The 21205-nt window shown below is 49.3% G+C and overlaps 1 protein-coding gene across 5 annotated transcripts in view; it reads left to right on the top strand.

Annotated features, from left to right (window-relative positions):
* SCAPER (S-phase cyclin A associated protein in the ER) overlaps positions 1-21205 on the top strand; it is a 4210252-nt gene that overhangs the window by 3673464 nt on the left and 515583 nt on the right. For all 5 annotated transcript variants that reach the window (XM_069624455.1, XM_069624453.1, XM_069624454.1 and 2 more), the window contains one exon: positions 3865-4094. In XM_069624455.1, the coding sequence (XP_069480556.1) occupies positions 3865-4094 (230 nt within the window). The remainder of the gene's footprint in view (positions 1-3864; positions 4095-21205) is intronic.

The raw sequence follows: 21205 nt of genomic DNA, 5'->3' as shown, positions 1-21205 counted from the left end.
AACGTACATTTTGTTTGAACAGAATGCAGTAAAACGATCATTGGGTTTACAGCGTTCGAACTAAAGGAACAGCACTGGGGTCACCATCAATACATATTCAAGGGCTTGACTTCTACACCAAGATACCATCATAGGGGTCTGAGAAAGGTAAAAACGGCCCTGGGACATTACTAATCGGTTTTAGTCTAATGAGCAGTGTTTTCGTTTTTTTATATATTAAAACTGGAGGTTTATTTACCCCAAAAGCAAAGAGATTAGACAAGTTGAAGAATTGTAGGAGGAAGAGATATGAACTGCAAACTTTTTTACCATGGTTTTAACCTAGAAAGTTTTTGTTTGTTTTTAGAAATTGAAAATTAGAAACTGACCTATTTTGTTCACATATCCTGAAGAAGACGCACACAAACCATCTGTAAGGAATTACTAGATGCTTGTTATTGTCGAAACTATCATACATTGGAAGTCCTATAAGAAATGACTGCTTACGATATAGGACACCTATAGTTGAAAGTTTACTGTGTGGACTAATAGCAATAGTAGTATTATTACGACTAGCAAAATGTTGGAATAGGTTTTTCTGTGGACATGTTTTCCACAGATGAAATAATAAAGAAACAATAGGGTCTTTTTTCTGTTTCTCCTTTTTGGTATGGAGAACACTCCCATTTCTTTGTATGAATCTTGTATGAATTGAGTATGCATGAATGAATGAGATGACAAGTGAATAATGTTTTAGAGAACTATTTTAGTAAAACCTTTTTTTACCTAAACCAACAATAACATGGAATAGTATTTAATTCAGTTTGCAGTTTCAGTCTCTTTTCCTAGCTTTTTCTTCTTATCCATTGAGGCATCATGAAGTAAGACACAGGCAACAGAACAATAGAGTAAGGCCTAACTTGCCCTGTGCTAAGGTGGGATTTCCCTAACTAAAGAAAACTCGATCCACAGAAATGATCGTCAATAACATTTGGAATGGAGAAATGACTGTATCTTTTTTGTGAAATTTTGGGATTTGTTTTTAAAAAATAGGTGTGGGCCAAGGGTAATAGGTAAGCTGGGTGGGGAGCGTGGTGGCCCCCAATCCCCAAAGCCTGCATTATTAAAAAAAAAAAAAAAAGATGCAGCCATTTCCTCATTTGAAATTTTCATGGACAACCAAAGAAAATTAAGAATAGTGTGTGTCTGTCTTCTATGTCCAAAACCTATACTTGTCCTCGCAGTTAAATATATACAATGCGTAGGGATGTCTGCAACCAAAGGAAACAGTATTCCAAATAAAACCAAGCTTCTTCCAGCTCCTGGCTTAATTTCAGCTTCCTCTTCCCCGAGTTCAAAACAGTTCAAAAAATCCCTCAGGGTTCCTTTCCCCAAGAGTTCAACACAGTTCCAAAAAGGCCTCAGGGTTCCCTTCCCCAAGAGTTCAACACAGTTTACAAAGTTTTAGGGTTCCCTTACCCAAGAATTCAGTTCTTCCAGTTTCAGAACTACAATAATTTTCTCTTGGCTTTCAAATAACAGTTCCAGTTCAAGTTCATAATCATTCAGGCTTTGCAAGAGTTCACAGAGACTGCTTTATTTCTGTATTTCCTATTCACTTCAACAACTGTCATAAAATACAGCTTCTTTCTCTTTACTTTCTTTGGCTCACCACATGCAGGGTTCACTCGGTCTAGGCAAAGTTGTCGGTCCACACGTTCCACCCATTACAGGTCACGCATCCGATAACCATTAGCATGTTGTTATGCTTTCCGTTTTCTTCAGGCTTTTTGCCAACACAGGTTTTCCCCTCTCTGAACCGGTGTCCTTAGTCAACATTCATTTCAAGTTCTCCTAGACAGTCACTTGGCTATGCCACAACGTGTATCTTACACAACTCACTTTGTGGTGTTCACCCTTTTATCACCATCTTGTTTTCACATTATTCATAAGTGCTCATCACTTGCTTTTCACTTTGTTCAAAAGCTCTCATTAGTTTTCAATTGTGCTGTAATCAAATGTGTTCATCACTTCTTTGCTTTAGTTCGGTATTCAATGATATTTATGGCACTCTTAAAAGTTCTGATAATGCATTGCAGCTTGTTCGGTATTCAAAAACCCTTGATTGTTTCTTCCAACTTAACTGTAATAGTTTTCAGTTCGTTCAGAATCTAAGCATTCCTGCTTCCAGCCCCTGCAGCGCCCCGGTATGAGTATTCCCTTCTTCACACTCATTGGTATGTCGCTGCTCCTCCTGGCATTTTGTTTCTCCTCTCCGGCTTCCTTTCGCTCCGCTCTAATCGCATGGGAGCCCCAGCGAGCAGCACTCACCGTCCTCGAACCTTCCTGCATGCAGCTCTATTTTTACTTTGCGGCAGCTACCAGCGGCCTGCAGTGATCAGGACACTTCAGTGTCCCACAGCTGCTGTGGACACAGGGCATGGAGGACCGCAGGTGCCTCGACTCACTCACGGCCCGCTCTGGCCCTGGCGTCTCTTTCACTCTCCTGCTCCGCACTGCATCCTTTCCGTCGGCCACTCTCCAGCCCGCTCCGCTTCTACAAGCCCCGTCCTTCTCTCCAGGCCGGTATCACCTTACTGCTGGGCAGTCTCTCATTTTATACACCTTTTGCTTGTTAAATGGTTGCAGATGCAAGTCCTTCACTACATTTGCCTGACCTTAGTTAAGCCTATTAGCTGGACATGCCTGGCGATTACAATGGTGCTTCTTCACATCCCTCTTCCTCGTCTCAGTACCAAAGTAGTGTTGATGGGTGGAAGTGTGCATAACACCCATTTGCCTCCTCCTCGTCCCAGTCTTAAAGGGAAATGGCTGTGTGGCATTTTGTGTGTAAAATAGGTAAAGACTGATAATAGCCTACAAAGGCACGGGAAGGTAGGGTTAATTTTGATTAGGGAAAGGGGGATCCCATGTCTCACCCAAAGACATCCTCTCCCCACTCCCCAAGTTCCCCCCACCCAGGTGATCCTCCCTCGCATATCCACCCCCAGGGTCGGGATCCAAGAGCAATGACATTTCCCTGGCCACCTGAGAGGAGGACCATAGGGGAGTAGTAGGGAGGATTCCCTCAGGTTCCTCACATAATATAAGTCTCTCCTTCTCTGCCGGATGGCCCATGCTGGTCCGCAAAAGACATGGTGTCTCAGGAGTACAAAACACAATGCCCCAACACAGCTGACAAAGGGCCGAACATTTTTATTAGCGTCAACATCATGTCCCCAAGGCGGATGAGTATCAAGGGCCCTCGATGCCTCGACGCCAAAGCTGTACAGCACCTCCTGGTCAACGAAAAAGGTTTCTGAAATAATGCTGCTGATGCAGAATAAGATGAGGAATCCGTGGGAAGATCATTCCTCAGAAGGAACATTACCAGGAGTAAGTAATTGATTTTTTCAATGCAGCTTTCATCTGTTGTTTAAAATGTATATTTTAGACGATTCTGAAGAATGTCAACTATCGCCTCTACTCCGCTATAGACTCAGGAAACATATAGGGCTGTAAACCGTTAGAACACTTGGGGTGTACTCTTCCGCAAAGCCTAATAACATTAAGCAGTGACCCAGAATTTGCCCTAAACACTGTGTTCAAAAGAGACGTGTGCTAGCTACTCCAAAATCACAGATGAGCCTAATCCTAGTTCTAGGTAGAATACTTGGGTGGTTTTGCCTTGTTATAGGTTAACGACCCTGCCTGTGCTTATTTCCAAATACAGGCCCTCTTCGCTTAAATTTTACCTTTGGTGAGAAATATTTTATGTTGACTGTTTCTACAATAGTGCAGATATTTATTAGCATGGTTTTAGGTCCAGTTACGTTTTTTCCGCCCATCATTCGGACCTCAGTAACAATTTCTCCTTTGCTGCAGATTTATGTCCCAGGAGAAGAAAACATTTTAGGAAGAAGTGTGAACAAGCAAGTGTTTGATGGGCTGACAACGGGGCTTCTGCGCTTGTGTTCATTGATCTTTGGGGGTCTGCTGTCCAGTCTTCCTGAAGGAATTAACAAGCCTGCCACCCCTAAAATCCAAACGCAGGAAGCAAAAACGAAACCCTCTCAGGCCGAGGCCTTTAACACTAGGGTCCAGGACCTGATCAGGTAAGCTAGTTGAATTATAGAGAACTCATTCAAAAATGTGTACAGTCCTTTTCTACAGTACTTTTCACTTTGAAATAACTGCTAATTGAATAGAGATTGAACACAGTCCGAACTGTGAAACATTAGTATTGTTGCCGTACGTTGGTGTAGACCAGTTTGAATGCATTCATATATGTATTTCTACTTGTTTGGCAACCTTAGTAGCAAAGCTTGTATTATGATTTTTAGTGAAACCACATATGAAGCTGTAATTTAAAAAAATGTATTATTCGTAGCGTCAGGTCACTTGCTCATATTATATCAGTAACGTTTTATAAATAACGAATTTCATTGCGAGTTTACACACAGCCAACTGATAGTTTTAGCTTTTATTAATTGATTTGTTTTTCTGTAAAGACACAGAAACATGTAGGAGGCAGTAAGCTTCATTTTCTTTCCTCTGGTGAGGGTGACCAGACTTCCACTGTCTTTTGAAGGACTGCAAAATGAAATTTGTAATGAGATTTTGCTGAAACACAAGCCTTCATAGCCATAGAATTGGTTATGAGCTGAAATAGTGTATGCGGTTTCTTTAAGTTTTTACAACAACGTTAAACAGTAAGTGCTATATGTTGCATGTTAGATTCATATGATGATCTTAGATGAAAAAACAATAAGAAACTGCAACCTTGTTCACTGCAAGAAGAGACAATACAAAACATTGGCATGATTATGAAAATGCTTCTATTATGTCTCTGCTCAGTAGGCCTCATTCACACCAGTAATGGAGACAACCATACAAACCATTGGCATGATTATGAAAATGCTTCTATTATGTCTCTGGTCAGTAGGCCTCATTCACACCAGTAATGAAGATAACAGACAGCTTGACACTTAGCACTGTACTGTACTTTAATGGTTTCGGTCCTTCCATCTTTAACATTGGTCATATGACTTTTCTAGATGCCCTGTGCCGTCAGTCACGTATGTCGTGTAGCCTATGGCACTACATCACATCTCCTCTCAAAATAGCAATGTCCTACTCCATTTCTCCATCATGGGTTCACATCCACATCGTAAGGCCGGGAATCCTCGGTAAAAAAGAAAGAAAGTAGTCTTGCTTTAAAAGCTTGAAAACTGCCTTTCTCCCATTAACCAATCACTTAAGTCTGGGTCATAATGCACCCCATCCAATGACGACCGTCTCCCCGAGCCCCATCCCCAGTGTCCATCTTCAGATTTTTACTGCACGTTTCAGTGCTGGGAGTCTTCTCGAGTTGCTCTTCAAGCTATTTTCCTATTTGTATGTTTTTTCCCAGATAACATTGTTCTGTTTTTGTCCAAACCTCTCTCGTTTGCTGACCGTTGGTCAGTGCCTGCAGCAGGGACCCGTTGCCAGTGAAGATGGACCGCTACATGGTTGGATCTTCGTTCTTCCAGTTTGGAAGGCCTAGTTGAGGCCTACTTCGTGCCTCGCCGTGTTGGAAGAAGGCAAGTGGAGTCTGTTTAAGCTCTGCGCCAGATGTGGCTTGAGGATCATCTATGTTGAACACAGCACACAAGGGGCCTCTATCGTCTGCATTCGGATCACGACGAGGACAAATGAGAGATCTGTAGAGGTTTCCCTGCCAAGACGAAGCAGCATTGTTACCGCAGGTTGGTGGCTTGGCTGAAGGAACAAAGGGCTCCAGGCGCTGTCTGTGGGCATGCACAGGCCCCCTCCAGGTCCGGACGACCTTTGGAGCGTTCTCCCTCAGGGAAGAGGTTGAGATCCGCTGAGGATGTTCCTTCACTGGATGCCCACAGAAAGGCTAAGCACCACGCTGCTGATCTGACATGGGCCGCCGCTGCTGGTGTGGGTCCCATTTCAGAGCATGCGTGCTCCCCTTCGCCTTCCCCATCAACGGTAAGCCTACCAGTGGGTGGTGTCATTTTAGATACCGACCCTCTCGTCGAAACATGGCCCTTTCTTGAAGGATAGACCAAGAAAGGAAACTCGCAAAGCGGGCGCTCCAATAGTCCTTGCCGATGCCTATGTACAAGGCCTCACCAGTGGTGACACCTTCAGTGTCTCACAAGCAGATCCCCCGTCTGCAAGACTACAATCTACCACGTCCACGAACCTGTCGACAGCTGCCTCGTTCACGACATTTGTTACAGCTCTATCTGCGATCCCGTCGATGACTGTCTCGTTGACGACTGCCCCGTGGATGTCCACGGCTACATCAACAGTGAAATCTTCAGCTAGGGTTACACTGCCTCACCGGCCTATGACTACCACCGCTCTAGCCACGATTACGACAACCTTGACCACGACTACCCAGTCTGTGAAAGCCCCAGTCATTTCTTCTTTCCCGAAGGAGGCAGAAAGATCAAAGGAACTGTTGCCACAGATGGATTTTCTCCCCAAGCCTATGGTGGGTCTAGAGGAGGTAGCAAGGGATCCTATCATGGCGATCTGTACCAGGTCAGAGGAAGAGTCCTTGCAGGAAGGCTGCTGCTCGGACCAGGGAGGGGACAACTCAGTGGGTGAAGGGACCCCCTAGTGGAGCAGGACCGGCCTTCAATTCGGACAAGGAGCACTAGTCCTCCATCATTGCCAGTCCTGATGGTCCCTCAACAGGGTCATAGAGACATGTCTCTGGATATCCTAACTACACTGCACACACTGATCAAACAGCAGCTCCCGCACCTCAGGGCTCCGGTGGGGAGCCACCCCCATACACAGTCCACCAATACCACGGCACAGACCCCGCCCTGCAGGTCCAAAGCACCCTCCAACACTGAGGCAGCCAACACCACCCTCCAATAGTAGTGGATCCACTCCGTACGGACACTGGCACAAACTCGAATACAGGCACTATGGAGACAGATGAGTTTGATGACTTTGTACCACCGGATGTGGAACCGCTAGGTGCCGATGATGCCCCCAAGGTATCGCCTCCTGATGAGGTGGGTTCCTTCTACTAAATGTTTTCAAGGGCATCTACCCTCTTCAACTCTGTGTCTGAGGAAAAGAAAAAGGAAGGGTTTCTTTACCAGAGACGTGCATCATCCAGAAAGACTGTGACTTCCATTCCTCTGCTGGACGATGTTTGGGAAGAAGGCCTAGCTCTCACGAAGACCCCAAGCTCTACACCAGCAAAATGGGACAGTCTTGAGAAAAAGTACAGGGTGCCTGATTCGGCCCCTAAATGCTTCAGATCACAGCCGTCCACAGACTCTGTAGTTTCAGCCGCCGCCAGTAAGCGGTCAGCAAACCCGTCCCCCAAATCAATGGTTCCACCTTACCGGGGGGGTGGGGAGGACAGCTGAACTCAATGGGCAAGCGTATCATCTATGCCACTGCCTCAACGGTGAAGGCTGCCAATGCCCTGGCCATCCTGGCCTGTTATGACAGGGAGTTGTGGTTCAAGATGGACCAGATCCTGGATTTCTTGGCTGATGATCAAAAGGCTGAGGCTTTAGCCCTGTTTCAGGAGGGCGCGGTCCCCTCAGACCACACCATCACTGTGCCGTTGGATGTCGCAGACTCAGGTTTTTGCTAAATGGGAAACGGAGTGGGGCTCAGATGCCAAGGGTGGCTAAAGGCCACACATTTCAGACCAGCTGTCCAATCCAAGGTGGTGGATATGCCCTTCGATGGGGATAACCTCTTCGGCAAGGTGGTGGATGAATCGTTGCAAGCTATAAAGATGGCCACTGAAACAGATAGATCGCTGGGCACCTTGCAATAGCGACAGTCTTCTTCCTTTCGATTCTCTAGAGGGAAGTTCAGCAGATGCTCTAAGGGCTACGCATCCACCTCATACCATCAACCCTCCCGCTCCACCTCCCAGGAGTCATACAGGGGCCAGTCGGAGGCCTGTGGCAGAGGGGAACAGCATCGATGTTGTCCGCAAATCAGGACGCAACCGCCCAAACAAACCTGACCAGTCCCATGGCCCGAACCTCACTTTCGCATCCCGTGGGGGGCCGCCTGACACTTCATCAACGAGTGGAAGAGCATCACCACCTACAAAGGGGTGGTGGACTTACTTCGTCAAGGACACACCCTGGAATTCAAACATTCCCTGGTGGCAAGAACGGAGCTGCATGTGGCCCAGCTGCTATGAGAGGTGCAGGCCATGTTAAGAAAAGAGGTAGTCAAACCCGTCCCACTGCTCCTGCAGGGGCTCTGGACTGTACTCCAGATACTTTCTGGTCCGTAAGAAGTCAGCGTGGTGGCGTCCGATCCTAGACTTGCGATTCCTCAACAAGTACCTGAAATCCCAGAAATTCAGGATGGTCAGGTTGCAGCAATTACTTGGCCAGCTGGAAGAAGGGGATTTCCTAGCGACTTTGGGCCTAGAGGGTGCCTACTTCCACGTCCCCATACATTTAAAGCATCAGAAATTCTTGCACTTTGTGGTTCTGGGATGTCACTATCAGTTCAAGGCTCTTCCCTTTGGCCTGAAATCGGCGCCAAGGGTCTTTACAAAGTGCCTGGTGCCAGTGAGAGCGCCCCACCACCTCCAGGGCATACACGTCTATCCGTGCCTGGATGACTGGCTCCTCTGGTCCCACTCTCAAGCCCTCGTGATGCAGCACACTAGGGAGACCATACGTCTTTTTTAAAAAAAAACTTTTCTTTATTGGCATGTTGAGAGAACAGACAATCAACACAGTGCACGAGATATAGACAGATGCAGTTACATGAATGGTTATATGGTATATGGGGAATACAAATGTAGGTAGACTTTCAGTTTTTACAGTTCAGTGAGTCACAGGAATGGTCCAGGTTACTTCCTCAGGATGGGGGGGTGACGGTAGTTCTAGGTCCTCCTTGCTGTTCAGATAGCTACAAAATTCAGTCCATACATTCTTGGGGCGAGAGGGCAGCGGGAGGGTATTGATGTAATCCTCCTCACACGTTTGAGTCCAGGTGAGGGCCCTCAGCCACATCTCAAAAGAAGAGGGGAGCGGCGCTTCCAACATTGTAATATACATTTTTTGGCCACCATGGTGGCCACATTCAAAAACCTGGACACTTTTCCCAATTCGAGCTCGTCCCACAGGCCGAACAGTACAGCTAATGGGTCAGGGGGGATATGGGACGCTGTTATTTCAGAGACAGCGTCTGTTATGGCTTTCCACTATGGGCGTAGTGTGCCGCAAGTCCAAAACATATGTATGTGATCCACCTCTGTAGATTTGCATCTGGGACAAGTGTGAGCCTGGCTGTTTGCGAATCTATCCAGTCTGTGCGGTGTGTAATATAATCGGTTCAGGAGCTTGTATTGTATACATCTATATCTGGCGTTTAAGGAAGTGGTGCGGGTGTGTATGCACATTTTCCTCCACATTACATCATTGATGGGCAGGCATAGCTCACCGCTCCACATGTCGCGTGCCATCTGTGGCACATCCTTAGGGTTGGCCATCAGCATTTTGTAGAGCGAGGATATTATCCCTCTGGCCCCGGACGAGTTGGTTATATAGTGGATCTCAGGCGAATCTGGGGGTTTGTCGGGGTATGAGGGCCACCAGGCACGGACCACTGCTCTCAATCTGAAGTATTGTAAGAGTTCCAGCGCAGAGCCAGAGTGACTGTGGTGCCATGTCTGCGGGGTGATAAACTTCCCTTCAGGGTATAAGTCAGTCAGGGCTCGGTATCCCAAGTCATACCAGTGTTTCATTAGGAGTTTGTCGAGTGTGGGGCTGAGGCCTGGGAACTGCCAAATGGGCAGCCATTTGTAGTACGGGTGGTGGCCAGGTTGAGTGTGTAGTATTCGTTTCCAAGCCATGGTTGTTGCCGCTCCGGGGTCAGCTGGGGCGTCAGAATGAAATGTATGATGGAGTATGAGAGAGAGGGTGTTAATCCCTTCACTTGCTAGTTTTTCGAGTTTCTCCTATGAGGGAGGATCGGTGAATGTGTATCAGTGTGTAGCATGTTGGGCTTGCGCAGCGGTCCAGTATTTAGCGAAGTCTGGGGCAGTGAAGCCCCCATTCTCGTATGGAAGAGTCATATGTTGCCACTTCTTACGAACTGCGCCAGAGTGCCACAAAAATTGGGCGCATGCAGTGTGTAGGTCCTTGAAGTATCGTTTCCCAGGCCAGACCGGCACATTAACGAAAACGTAGAGCAGCCTAGGGACAATTATAATTTTGATTAGGGACAATCTGCCCGATAATGAGAGCGGGAGGTTGTGCCATTTCGACATTTGGGCCTCTGCAAGCTGCACCGTAGCCACGTAATTGTCGGCCATTAGTGAAGATTTAGTGAGGGATACCTGGACCCTGAGATATCTGATGCCCTTAGGTGACCAGCAGAGGGGGAATTTGCATGCTGGTTGAGAAGTGGTCGGTGTGAGCGGGAAGATTTCAGATTTGGTATAGTTTATGGTGAAGCCCGAAAATGTGCCGATTTTTGTTATGTCCCGAATAATCGGGTCCAAGTGGACAGCCGGGTCTCTGATGTAGAGGAGTACATCATCTGCGTACAGTGAGATGATCTCCGGGGTGTCACGCAGACGTATGCCTTTACCTATGTGTTTGTCTCTGTCATTGTCCGCCATGGGTTCAATAGCGAGTGCAAAAAGTATCGGGGAGAACGGGCAGCCTTGGCGGGTGCCCCTATGGAGGGCGAAGGGGGCGGAGACCCTGGCATTGACAAGGACTCTGCCCACGGGGTTTGTGTAGAGCAGCTTGATATATGATATCATGCGTGGGCCGATTCCCATTTTGTGGAGTGCAGCCCACATATATTGCCACGACACCATGTCAAATGCCTTCTGGGCATCGAGGGTGACCGCTACGGCGCTTGCGTTGGGGTCAATTCTGGACATGACATTAAATAACCGGCGGATATTGAGGGCTGTGGATCTTCCGGGTACGAAGCCACTCTGGTCTGGATGAACTAAGTGGGTCATAATAGGGAGGAATCTATTCGCAATCATCTTAGCAAATATTTTCATGTCAGTGTTAATTAGAGACATGGGTCTGTAGGAGCTGCATTCGTCCAGCGGTTTGCCCGGCTTGGGAAGCACAGTTATGAGCGCCTCGCGCATGGATTGGGGTAGGGTGTTTAACCTAAGTGATTTGTTCCACACCTCTAGGAGTCTGGGTGCCAGAACGGCTACGTGCTCCAGAAAACTCCGAAGTGAGACCGTCTGGGCCTGGTGCCTTGCCCTTCAGACAGTTCGAGATGGCTGTGGTTATCTCATCGAGGGTGAATGGAACATCAAGCTGGTCGCGCGGGAGAGGACGTCATGGGGATTTGGTCTAGGAGGACGTCTGTGTCTTGTGGACTGTGTTCTTGCTGGGGGCCGTATAGAGTTGTGTAGAACGCGGTGAATGTCTCTAGGATGCCTTGGTCGGACCAGCACAGGGCGCCCCCTGCGTCCTTGACGCAGTCAATATAGGTCCTGCCACCCTCTGCACTGACTAGTCTGGATAGTGTCCTCCCCGGTCTGTCCCGCTCCCCGTATTTCCTGGCTGCTACGGGACGGGTGTGGTATTGTATCCCCCTCCGGGCATGGGTCTTAAATGTTTCCAATTCCACTCTAATCTGTGCCAGCGTGGTCAGGGAAGGGGCGGAGGTGTATTTCCTCTCAAGTTCTTTTAGCTTCGCTTCAGATCTCTGCAAGCTATTTTTAATGATGTTGAGGACCCCGGCTTCTCTAGAGATGCACATCCCCCTGATGTAGACCTTGAATGCCTCCCAGCGGACCCCATCAGATGTATCTTGTCTGTTGTTGCAGTCAAAGAAGGTGTTGATGTCAGCCAAAATATTAGCTTTGAAAACTATATCTTGAAGGGCTTCTGATTTGAATCTCCAGGAGGAGCGGGGGGGCTGGTCCTGTCCTAGGTTAAGGCAAGTGTTGCTGGTGAGTGACCCGAAAGTGTGCGCTGTAATATCTGAGTCTCTGTGGCCTTGCCCACTATGCCGCCTGATATGAGAAACAGATCTTTCCTGAATAGGCTATCATGTACCGATGAGTAAAAGGTATACTCTCGCGCCTGCTGGTTGAGAACTCGCCACACGACTTTAAGGCCAAGTGTGACCATGTGTGCATGTAATCTATGGGCCGCACGTGATGTGGCTCTGCGGGCAGTCCCGGATCTGTCCAGCTCATTGTCCAGAATTAAGTTCATGTCCCCCCCCCCCATATGATGGGAACCCCAATATACTTCAAGAGTATGGTGGTGATTGCGTCAAAGAAATCCGGAGCGTCAAAATTAGGGGCATACGTGTTCACCAGGAGGCATTCTATATTGGAGAGTGTGCAGTGAAGGATTACAAATCTGCCCTCGGGGTCTATGTGATTGGTGCTTAATGAGAACTGGACTGATTTGTGTATTAGGGTGAGTACCCGCCTGGACTGGGTCGAATATTTCGTATAGTATCTATTGTTGCCCCAAGTCGGGTGAGGTATGTCGCTAGGTGCCCCAGGGCATGAGTTTCTTGGAGGAAGAGTATCTTAATTCCATGCCTCTGGGCATAGGCAGTTATCTTGCAGGCTTTGGTGAAGTTACTCAGTCCACAAATATTCCATGTCATGAAATTAAGTGACATAGTGTCGTATTATGGGTCATCCCTGCAGTAGTATTCATTACCATTCCATAACTTGCGTGCACTTGCTGTATAGGTACACTGCGCTACAGTCATGTACCTCCCTGCCATGCCATTTTACTTTAATCCAACCCCAACAGTGCCACCCCCCACCCTCACTGCCCAACGCCGATTTGCAGTGCAACCCCCACCCCCAACAAAGGTGCCGACAATTGAACCGACTCCCACCAGGAGGCAGAGGTCGGAGGGCCGGATACAACGTGGATATGCCCTCTTCCGAGCCCAACAGGGGCCAAACATTAGCAACAACCAAATTAAATTAAACATTGCAACTGCAGCGGGGAGCTCTGATGCCGTGCGGCCGGCATTTTAAGCATGATGTAGGGCAGCAGTGCTGTCCCGGACATGTTACTGCGGTAGACAGATTTTGCAATCGGCCCCCAGAGCTAGAGAGCACTCTGGATCTGGGCAAATCCGCAGGAGAGGGTAGGACACATGGCTAGCTCCTTGCATCAAGGGGGGAGAATGGCCAGTGTATAACATCCAGGAGCCAGCCTGCGACCCAAATGCATGTGATAGGGAGCCATGTTTGCTGAGTAGACAAAGTCAGGTTGCCATCGACACATCATAAAACAAGGATCAGTGGGTATGATAAGTCTCCATGAGCCACGCTGTTCCCGATTAGCTGTCGTTGGCTCAGTCGTCGCTTGGGCCGTGTAGCGGTATTTGCAACTCGATAAATGTCACTGCTTCGTCTGGGACAGTGAAGAAATACAGTTTACCATTGTGGGTGATTTTGAGTCGCGCCGGGAACAGGATGGCATACGGGATGTTGCGCTCCCTGAGCAGTTTCTTAACGCCGAGGAATTGACGCCTCTCCTGCTGTACCGCCACCGAGAAGTCTGGGAAGATTCTAATAGTGTGGGCCTCAAATCGTAGGTCTCCCTTCTCACGCGACAAATGAAGAATGAGGTCTCTGTCGCGGTAATGGAGTATCTTAGCGATGATGGGCCTGGGGCTGTCACCCGGCTTAGGGCGTGGTGATAAGGCCCGGTGAGCTCGCTCCACCGTAAAATATGGTGAGAGGACCGGATTATCCAACAGGTCTTTGAGTAGTTTTTCCACTGCATCTTCCATCCGCCCCTTGAGGGCATTCTCGGGAACTCCGATAATGCACAGGTTGTTTGTGCGGGAGCGAGACTCCAAGTAATCGAATTTCGCCTTAACACTCTTCATGTCACGCGACAGGGAGGCCACAGTGTCTTGGAGCGTGTGTATTTCGTTCTCATTGGCGCCATAGATTCCATCAGCGTGGTGAGATCTGGCGCTACAACCCCATGGTGAGGGTCCGGGTCGGATTCTTCCTGTGAAGCTGACGTGTGGCCCGGCTCAGCCCGCGGAACCGATTTAGTAAACTTGTCCATGGTACCTCCTTGGGCAGCACTCTTGGATCTACTCGGCATTGCAGCAGAAAGAAGAAGGTATGGTGCGGGGAGGATGGTGATGCGGAGGGTAGTAGCCTCAGCGGGGCCGGAGGTCTCCTGCCAGTGTCTCTGCGTCAGCAGGGTGCGCAGGCCGTGGCAGAGGCAGTAAGTTGCGGCGAGGCGGCAGTATGAGGTATTGGGTTTGGATTGAGGAATACCGCTAAGCGACAGGACAGTGATGGCCACGGCACGTTGTCACATCGCGTGCTTAGATTTCTTGCGTCTGATCCGCCATGTTGAGCCCCAACGGGGGAACCACCGTGCACACCTCCCTCCGCTCCTCACCTGGACCGCCGCACGGACGGTGCGAGCCCCAGAGTCCTCCCAACTGGGCGGCAGCCAGTCCGTAGCCGCTGGTGTGGTGTCCGTCGCAGCAAAAGGCACGGCCTCTGAGTACAGGGGGAGGCGGGCCGCGCTCCAGTGCTGGCCCTGGTCGCGGCCCAGCCGCGCCGCCGATCGCTCCGCACGGGCCCCCGCAATAGACGATGTCGGGTCTCCACAGCACCCTCGCCGATGTTACAGTTGTTATGGTGTCGGCCTCTAGGGAGGGAGCCAGGCGAGGGGAGCCAGAAGTCAGGCGAGCGCCAGGCCCCAGTGTGCGCACGGTCAGCAGTCACCAAGGATGTCACATCTAGGCCCTTGAAGGTCATATTGGGCCCAAACTTGCACAACACACGCCCCGCAGTGTAGGCAGCAGCACAGCCAAGCAGCGATGTTAGATGGCGAAGGAGACCGCAGATGTAGCCGGATCGATGCCTGGGCCGCACAGAGCTGAAAAACTAGGCAGCCATCTTGGGCTGCTCCACAGCGCCACCCTCAGGGAGACCATACGTCTTCTGACGGAGCTCAGATTCTCCATCAACTATCCAAAGTCCTTTGTGGTGCCATCGCAGAACGCTCTGTTTCTGGGCACCCGCCTCAACACACTGGCATCACTGCTGTTTCCCTCGGAAGAGAGAGTGGCAGCTATGGTGTGGAAGGTGCTTCGCCTAGCTATGGCTCAATCTACGGCGGTGCGTGGCATCAAGTCACTGCTGGGCATGATTTTGTCCTGCATTCACCTGATTACGTTCTGCGGGCTACAGATGAGACCTCTGCAGGAGTTTCTGGATGCCAAGTGGCTCCAGATCACAGCCAAGTGGACAAACAGGATTGCAGTCGACCAAGACTTCAGATAAGCCATTCAGTGGTGGGGAGTATGCAAGCACCTAAGGCAGGGAGGCCCGTTTCAGGATCGCAGTTACAGGTGGACAGATGGGGGGGGGGTGCACACCGGACAGTCCCACGCCAGAGGCCTCTGGCTTCCGGAGGAGCAGGCTCTGCACATCAATGTTCTGGAGCTGCGGCACGTGTTTTGGGCCCTCAAGTCTTTCCTACTTCTTCTGCGAGTGCGAGTGGTGAGGATCTTCATGGACACACCACCACTTTGTTTTACATCCGGAAACACTGCGGTACCCGCTCTCTCCTTGGAAGCGAAGGCCCAGTGGCAGTGGGCCTGTCTTCAGGACATGTTTCTCATCCCATTTCATCAGGCAGGCATCAAAAACACCATTGCAGACGCCTTCAGCTGGGAGCTGCAGTGCTGTCATGATTGGGAGCTCTAGCAGGCACAGACGTCGCATCTCTTCAGCATGCCGTGCCAACTCCGGATCAACCTCTTTGCAATGGCAGCGAAATCGAAGTGCCAGGCTTTTGCCAGCCGGTTTTCCCTGCCGGGGAGCCTGGGATGTGCGTTCACATTCACATGGGAGCGCCTCTTTCTTTATGTGCTCCCTCCTATCCCTCTGCTGCTACCTGTGATCAACACACTCAAACGCTGTTGCGGCAAGACAATACTCATCACCCTGGCGTAACCTTGCCAGATCTGGTATCTGGAACTGCTAAGCATGGTAGTAGCGCCGGCCATCCGGCTGCCTCGTCTTCCTGACCTCTCCTGAGAAGATGGAACAATACTACACCACGGCCCAGTGTTGCGGAACCTCACGGCTTGGCTCCTGCAGCCCTAGAGTTTCGACATTATGACATTCCTCTAGAATGTAGGAAGGTCCTGGCCAAGGCTAGAGCGTCATCTACACTATCGTTTTACGGCCCCAAATGAAAGCACTTCACTGTGTGGTGCAGGTTGCAAGAGATTACACCTATGCACATTCCAGCCCCACAGCTCCTGCTATACCTGTTGTCTTTAGCCAAGGCCGGATTGGCCCACGCCTCCATCAAGGTACATATGGTGGCCATTTCCCTGCACACACGGTCACCAGACAGGCCATCGCTGTGGTCTCCCAGACTCGTCACGGAGATTCTGAAAGGTCTCTTCAAGACTTTTCCATCAGTGAAGGCTCCTTCTCCGACTTCAGAGCTCAATGTCATTTTTACTAAACTATGGGGCCTCCATTCGAACCATTGTCTCAGGCCCCTCTGAAGTTTCTCTCATGTAAGATGGGTTTCCTAGTAGCCATCACCTCGGCCAGGCAGGTCGGGGAGATTCAGACTCGTTCCTGCAAGCGCCCATACTTGTCCTTCCATGCTACGAGGGTGGTGCTATGAACCCACCCCACCTTTATGCCGAAGGTTCCTTCTGAATTCCATCTCAACTAACCTTTGGTGCTTCCATTCTTCTTCTGAATCCTCCTTCGCCCGCTGAAATGTCGCTGAAGGCACTGGATGTTGCTTGTGCCTTGACGTTCTATGTGGCACGCACAAAGGATTTTCAGAAGAGGCCTCAACTCTTTGTAAATTTTGGACCTGTGAATCACAGGAAGGCCCTGACGAAGGCTTCCATATCCAGGTGGCTCTCCGGCTACATCATACGCTTTCATCGTCTGGCCAGCAAACCTCTTCCAGGCTGGCCGAGAGCCCATTTCACCAGAGCCATCGCAGGGTAAGGCTTAGGGAGACGGTCGTCGTTGGATGGGTGCAGTAAGACCCAGACTTCAGTGATTCATTAATGGGAGAAAAGCAGTTTTCAAGCTTTTAAAGCAAGACTGCTTTATTTTTCTTACCCAGGATTCCCGACCTGATGACGAAATATTTATAAGCATGTGAATCCATGCCAGACCCATGCTGGAGAACAACAGTTACAGGTAAGTAACTTGTTCCTTCTTTGATCCATCGTCTGGGTCGCTTTATGGTTCCGCATGGTCGCCCATCGGCACGTTGGTGTTCATTGTTGCGTTAGATTTCCCCTTCTGCCGCTGACTCTTCTTCATCTCCAGTGTATCCTGACTCTTCCCTCTCTTCTCCTTCCTTCTCTCCTTCTGTCTCGGGGTTTTCCAGGGGGCGCCCTCTAGTTCTTCATTCCCAGTCACTTGCTTGTCTGCTTGAGCTGCTGTGAACATGGATCCATTCCGGTCTGTAATTGTTAGCGGTCTCGGGTCAAAAGGTGGCATATCTTTGTGAGTGACTGTCTGTTTCACAATGACGCTTTCTCCCAGTTGTAGGTCAGATGTTTGAGCCTTCCGGCCGGTATCTGCGTATTCCTTCAATTTCCTTTTTGCTGCATCGTCTCTCACCTTTAATTTGCATTTGTGCCCATTTATGGTTCGACGGTCAGAGTCGTGAGGAAGTCGTGTGCAGATAGGGCGGCCAAACATCAATTCGCAAGGGCATACTCCTGTGGAGCTATGTGGGGTGTTACGGTACTGTCATAGGAGCTAGTAGAGTGTCTGTTCCAGTGGTCTGTTTGTGATATTGGCCACCCTAACCGCCCTTTTAATGTTTGTCATGAAGTGTTCAACTGTGCCATTGGCTTGGCGCCAAAGAGGGGTGAACTTCCTATGGAGGAAGTCAATGTACTGGGCAAACTCTCTGAAACGGCAGCTGGTCCATTATTTGACTTCACCACTTTTGGGATGCCATTTGCTGAAAACATTCTGTCCAGGACAGGAATTACTGCCATGGCTGCGGTCCATTGCAGGGTTTCCACCTCTGTAAACTGAGAATGTTCGTCGAGCGCTACCAGGATGTATTCGCCGTTCCGGTCAATGGCTATCTGTTCCCAGACGTGGTCTGGCAGGGGTGTCGTCTACAGTGATTCAGGTACCGTGTGTGGCTGTATACTGAGACAACATGGCAAGACTAAGGGTGTTCTCAATCAGTTCATCCATGCTGAGGAACCAGACTTTCTTTTGTAGTTGCCTCGTAGTCGTCACATTCATGCAGTTGCCCTTGTGGACTACGTCAACATCCTGCTGTTGTAGTGGTGCTGGAGTTACTATTCTGTCCCATTTTATTAGTAAGTTTGATAGCATATAGCGTGAAGGGGCGCTCGTCTTTCACCTTCATGAGCGTCTTCCAGAGTTTGTGGTCAACTGTGGGGTTGGCCTTTGCCGCCTGTTCTATTGATTTGCACCTTCCATCTTGGATGCAAGATGCTGCCAGCTCCAGTGTGCGGTCTTCAGCCATCATCCTGTGCAGTTCAATCAGAGAGATTGTTGGTGGAATTGCATGATGTACTACATAGTTGACGTAGCTATCTGCTCGGTTGCCCGATGGTTGAGTGCCTGTTAGAAGATGTCTGGATAGGAAGTCTGCAGGGGTTGGCTTCCTTCCTGGGTTTATTGACAATGTTACATCGGTATTCTTGTAGGCGCAGGCCCCACCGGGCAATTCGGGGTGGCATTTGGGTGTCTGCTTGCCATACATGGTGACGAACGCTTAATGATCTGCAATAATGGTGAACTGTTTTCCTGATAGAAACAGGTGGAAATGCTTGCACGCCCACACAACGGCGAGACTCGCCTTATCTGCTTGCGAGTAGCGTTGTTCAGTGTCAGTCAAGCTCCTGCTGGCGTAAGATACGATCCTTCTGGGGGCATGGTCACTGCCCGAGTGTCGAGCCAGATGGCTTTGAGGCCTACTGGGCTGGCGTCCACTGTGACCTCTGTGTGGAGGTTGGGATCAAACTATGAAATGCACACTGATGCCGCTATTTCCCTTCTAATCTGGTCGAATTCTTGATGAGTTTGAGTCCATATGAATTTACTGTCTTTCTTGGTAAGGGTCTGCAGCGGGATACTTGTAGATGTGAAGTCTGGGAGGTTGCATGTGCAGTAGTTTGCCAGCCCTAGAAATGAATGGACTTGAGCACATTTGATGGGTGTGGAGCCTCAGTTATATCTTTAATCGTGTCTGGGACCGATTCATGCCTTTGTCTGAAAATGTGTGTCTGAAGAATTTGAGTGTTTTGTTGAATGCGCATTTCTCTTTATTAAGTGTGTGGTTCGCCTCATTGAGTGCCTTACAGACCTTCAGTAGAGTGGCGTCATGAGACTCTTGTGATCTTCCGAATATGAGGATATCATCACTGCAGTGATACAGTGTGGTATGTGGCAAATAACTTTCCGAATCTCTTTTTGAAAGATCTCAGCTGCAGATGATATGCTGAAGTTTAGTTGTTCATTACGGAAGAGGCCGAGGTTGGTAGTGAATGTAGCGGGACTCCTCACTGATCTCGACCTGGTGGTACCCTTTGTTGAGATCGAGCCTGGAAAAAACTGGTTCCGTTCAAGATGAGCATCATGTCTGTGATGTGTGGGGTTTGGTGGCGTTCTAGTCGTATGGCTTGGTTGGGAGCGCCCATGTCAATGCTGAGTCTTATTTGTCCCTCTGGACCTTTCTTGGGGACTGGCACTACCAGCAAGATCCACAGGGTAGGGCCAACTGCGAGTTCAATTATATCCGCGTCAAGGAGTGACTGTAGTTCTTTCTCCACTTGGCACTGGATATTGAATCTTATGCCTCTAAGTGCTGTGCAGCTGGTTTTATGGAGGTGTCTTTATGAAGCTCAATCTTTCTCCCCTTCAGTTTTCCAATACCTTTGAATAGCGCTGGGAAGGCTGCTTCGATCTTGGCCACCGGCAAGATGTATTTGCTGGCCATGAGGTTGAGGAAGATCTGGATGAGCTTCATCTGGATTGCAGACCAGAAGCTGAGGATACAGCACCCTGATGCCTGTGGGCCCCAGCACAATATAAACAAATAAACATAAATATACAGCTGCAGGCTGCTTCAGCATCCATAACATGGATGGTGATTCGGTCTTGTTTTCCTTTGTAAGTGCAGGTGGCTGTGGATGCCCCGATACAGGGCAGTGGTTGTTTTACGCCATATGTATAAATGTCCACTTGAGCCTTCTTGAGGTGGGGTGGCTGTCCCAATCTTTGGAATTCACCTTCAGGCATCACGGTTACAGTGGCACCTGAGTCTATTAGGAAGTCAAATGCTTTCCCTCTCACTGTGAGTGGCAGCGGTGGGGTAGCCTAAGGCGTAGAGGTATCCCCTCCTCCTTTCTGAGCTGGAAGGCAACTCTTCGAGGGGGAGGCCGTGCATAGATTGTGTATGCGCCTCCTTCCTTTTCGCCTTGCCTAAGGTGATGGCGAGCGGTGGGCTCTTGTGCTGCGGCTGTCTCTAGCATGGTTCTTCTTGTCGTACTGCTTGTGTCTGTTGTCTCTCAGAGGACGGGAGGGGGACCTGTAACATGAGGAATTTTGTTCACTGTGTCCCGAGCGCGTTGTTCTTGAAGCACGGCACATGGCCTTGAAGTGGTCTTCCCCTCCGCATGCAGAGCATTCCTGCCCTATGGCTGGGCATGTGCCCTTGTGTGTGAAATCATATCTGCAGCGGAAGGAGTGGCTCTTGTCTTTCTTTGGCATGGCTGAATGTGTCATGACCTTTTGTACGGTCTCTTCTTTGATGGTGACTGATGGGCTGATGTGAAGGTTAGTGATTGTTGAAACTTGGAGCTCTAAAGGTGTGGTTGTCAGGGCCAAGAGAAGTATTTCTGCCAGGGTGTGTGTGGTCTCTGCAGGAATTTCTTCTTGAGGGTCACAGACTCACATCTGGCTGTCACTTGCGACTTGATGGCTTCCTCGTTGGAGTATTGGTGAGATTCACATTGTTTCACCTTTGCCCTCAGCCGCGTCACAAATGTGTCCATAGTTTCCCCTTCTAGTTGCCTCATGGTATAGAACACGTGACGCTCGTAGTCAAACTTTTTGTGAATGGCAAAGTGTTCAAACAAGATGCGTTTCAAGTCGGTGTAAGTGTATTCGATGCCTTCAGGTAGTTCAACTATAATGTTTCTGGCTTTGGGGCCA

The sequence above is a fragment of the Ambystoma mexicanum genome, chromosome 11, assembly GCF_040938575.1.
Source record: "Ambystoma mexicanum isolate Mex_15411 chromosome 11, UKY_AmexF1_1, whole genome shotgun sequence".
NCBI classification, from domain to species: domain Eukaryota; kingdom Metazoa; phylum Chordata; class Amphibia; order Caudata; family Ambystomatidae; genus Ambystoma; species Ambystoma mexicanum.
The sequence above is the reverse complement of the archived record's forward strand: the minus strand, read 5'-3'. Positions and strand labels throughout refer to the sequence as shown.